We start from the raw sequence: 851 nt of genomic DNA, 5'->3' as shown, positions 1-851 counted from the left end.
CCGGGTCCCCCGAAAGTTTTTTTTTTTTTTCCCCATTAAAAAAAAAAAAAAAAAAAAAATCGCACGAATATGTTTAGTAAAATGGGAAGTATTGGAACAAGCCGTACGGACCGTACGCTAATGAACACTTCCGAATCATTCCGAATTATTTTTAAAAATTCCCAAAGGGTTGGGGAGGGGGGTGCTCCGTAGAATTTACAGCAGTTGCTTGGTGCTCCGCGACCAAAAAAAGTTTGAAAACCACTGATTTGAAGCGATCTCCGAGGCCGTGTGGGTATCAAACTATGTAGATGAAGAAGAAAAAGAAGAAAAAAATAATAAACATAAATTATAAGGAACTATGTAACTCGATTTGCACTCCGAGAGGTACCGGGATCGATTCCTGACGGGATCAAAGTTTTTTCGGCTCTGTGCTTGGAGTCCGGCGTGCACTCAGATTCGTAAGGACAATTGAGTAGCTACTTTAATCGAGTAGCGACCAGTGGCGGCATTAGCAGTGTAAAAATATAATTTAAATATGGAAATTTGGAAATTGATTGCAAAGGAGGCACTTGGCACCTAATCAAATGCTGTAATGGTCAGCAAAAGAAAAGGCTCTGCCTTAAGAAAAAACTCACGATTTGATTTGATTGATTTTTTTAACAATTACCTGTTGTACAAATTCAGACGTGAAGTCACCTAAACACCTGAGCATGGGCGTGGCATTGGCATAGAATAGCGACATCCTATTGGTTAGCTCAATATTTAACCCTTGCTTGTCTCTTGTTATGAATTTAGAGAAATACTAACCTGTTGTACAAATTCAGACGTGACGTCACTTAAACACCTGAGCATGGGCGTGGCATTGGCAT

General features: G+C 39.8%; 1 protein-coding gene across 1 annotated transcript in view; it reads right to left on the bottom strand.

Moving 5' to 3' along the window:
• Positions 1-761, bottom strand: part of LOC103521706 (protein FAM49B-like) — a gene marked incomplete at its 5' end in the record, with an annotated part of 1,940 nt that extends 1,179 nt beyond the window's left edge. The window contains one exon of the mRNA XM_026832254.1: positions 650-761. Coding sequence (XP_026688055.1) covers positions 650-761 — 112 coding nt within the window. The remainder of the gene's footprint in view (positions 1-649) is intronic.
• Between the last annotated feature and the right edge of the window lie 90 nt (positions 762-851).

The sequence above is a fragment of the Diaphorina citri genome, unplaced genomic scaffold (genome assembly GCF_000475195.1).
Source record: "Diaphorina citri unplaced genomic scaffold, Diaci psyllid genome assembly version 1.1 scaffold5758, whole genome shotgun sequence".
Lineage (NCBI taxonomy): Eukaryota > Metazoa > Arthropoda > Insecta > Hemiptera > Psyllidae > Diaphorina > Diaphorina citri.
Note: the sequence above shows the minus strand (reverse complement) of the source record. Positions and strands in the feature narration are given on the sequence as shown.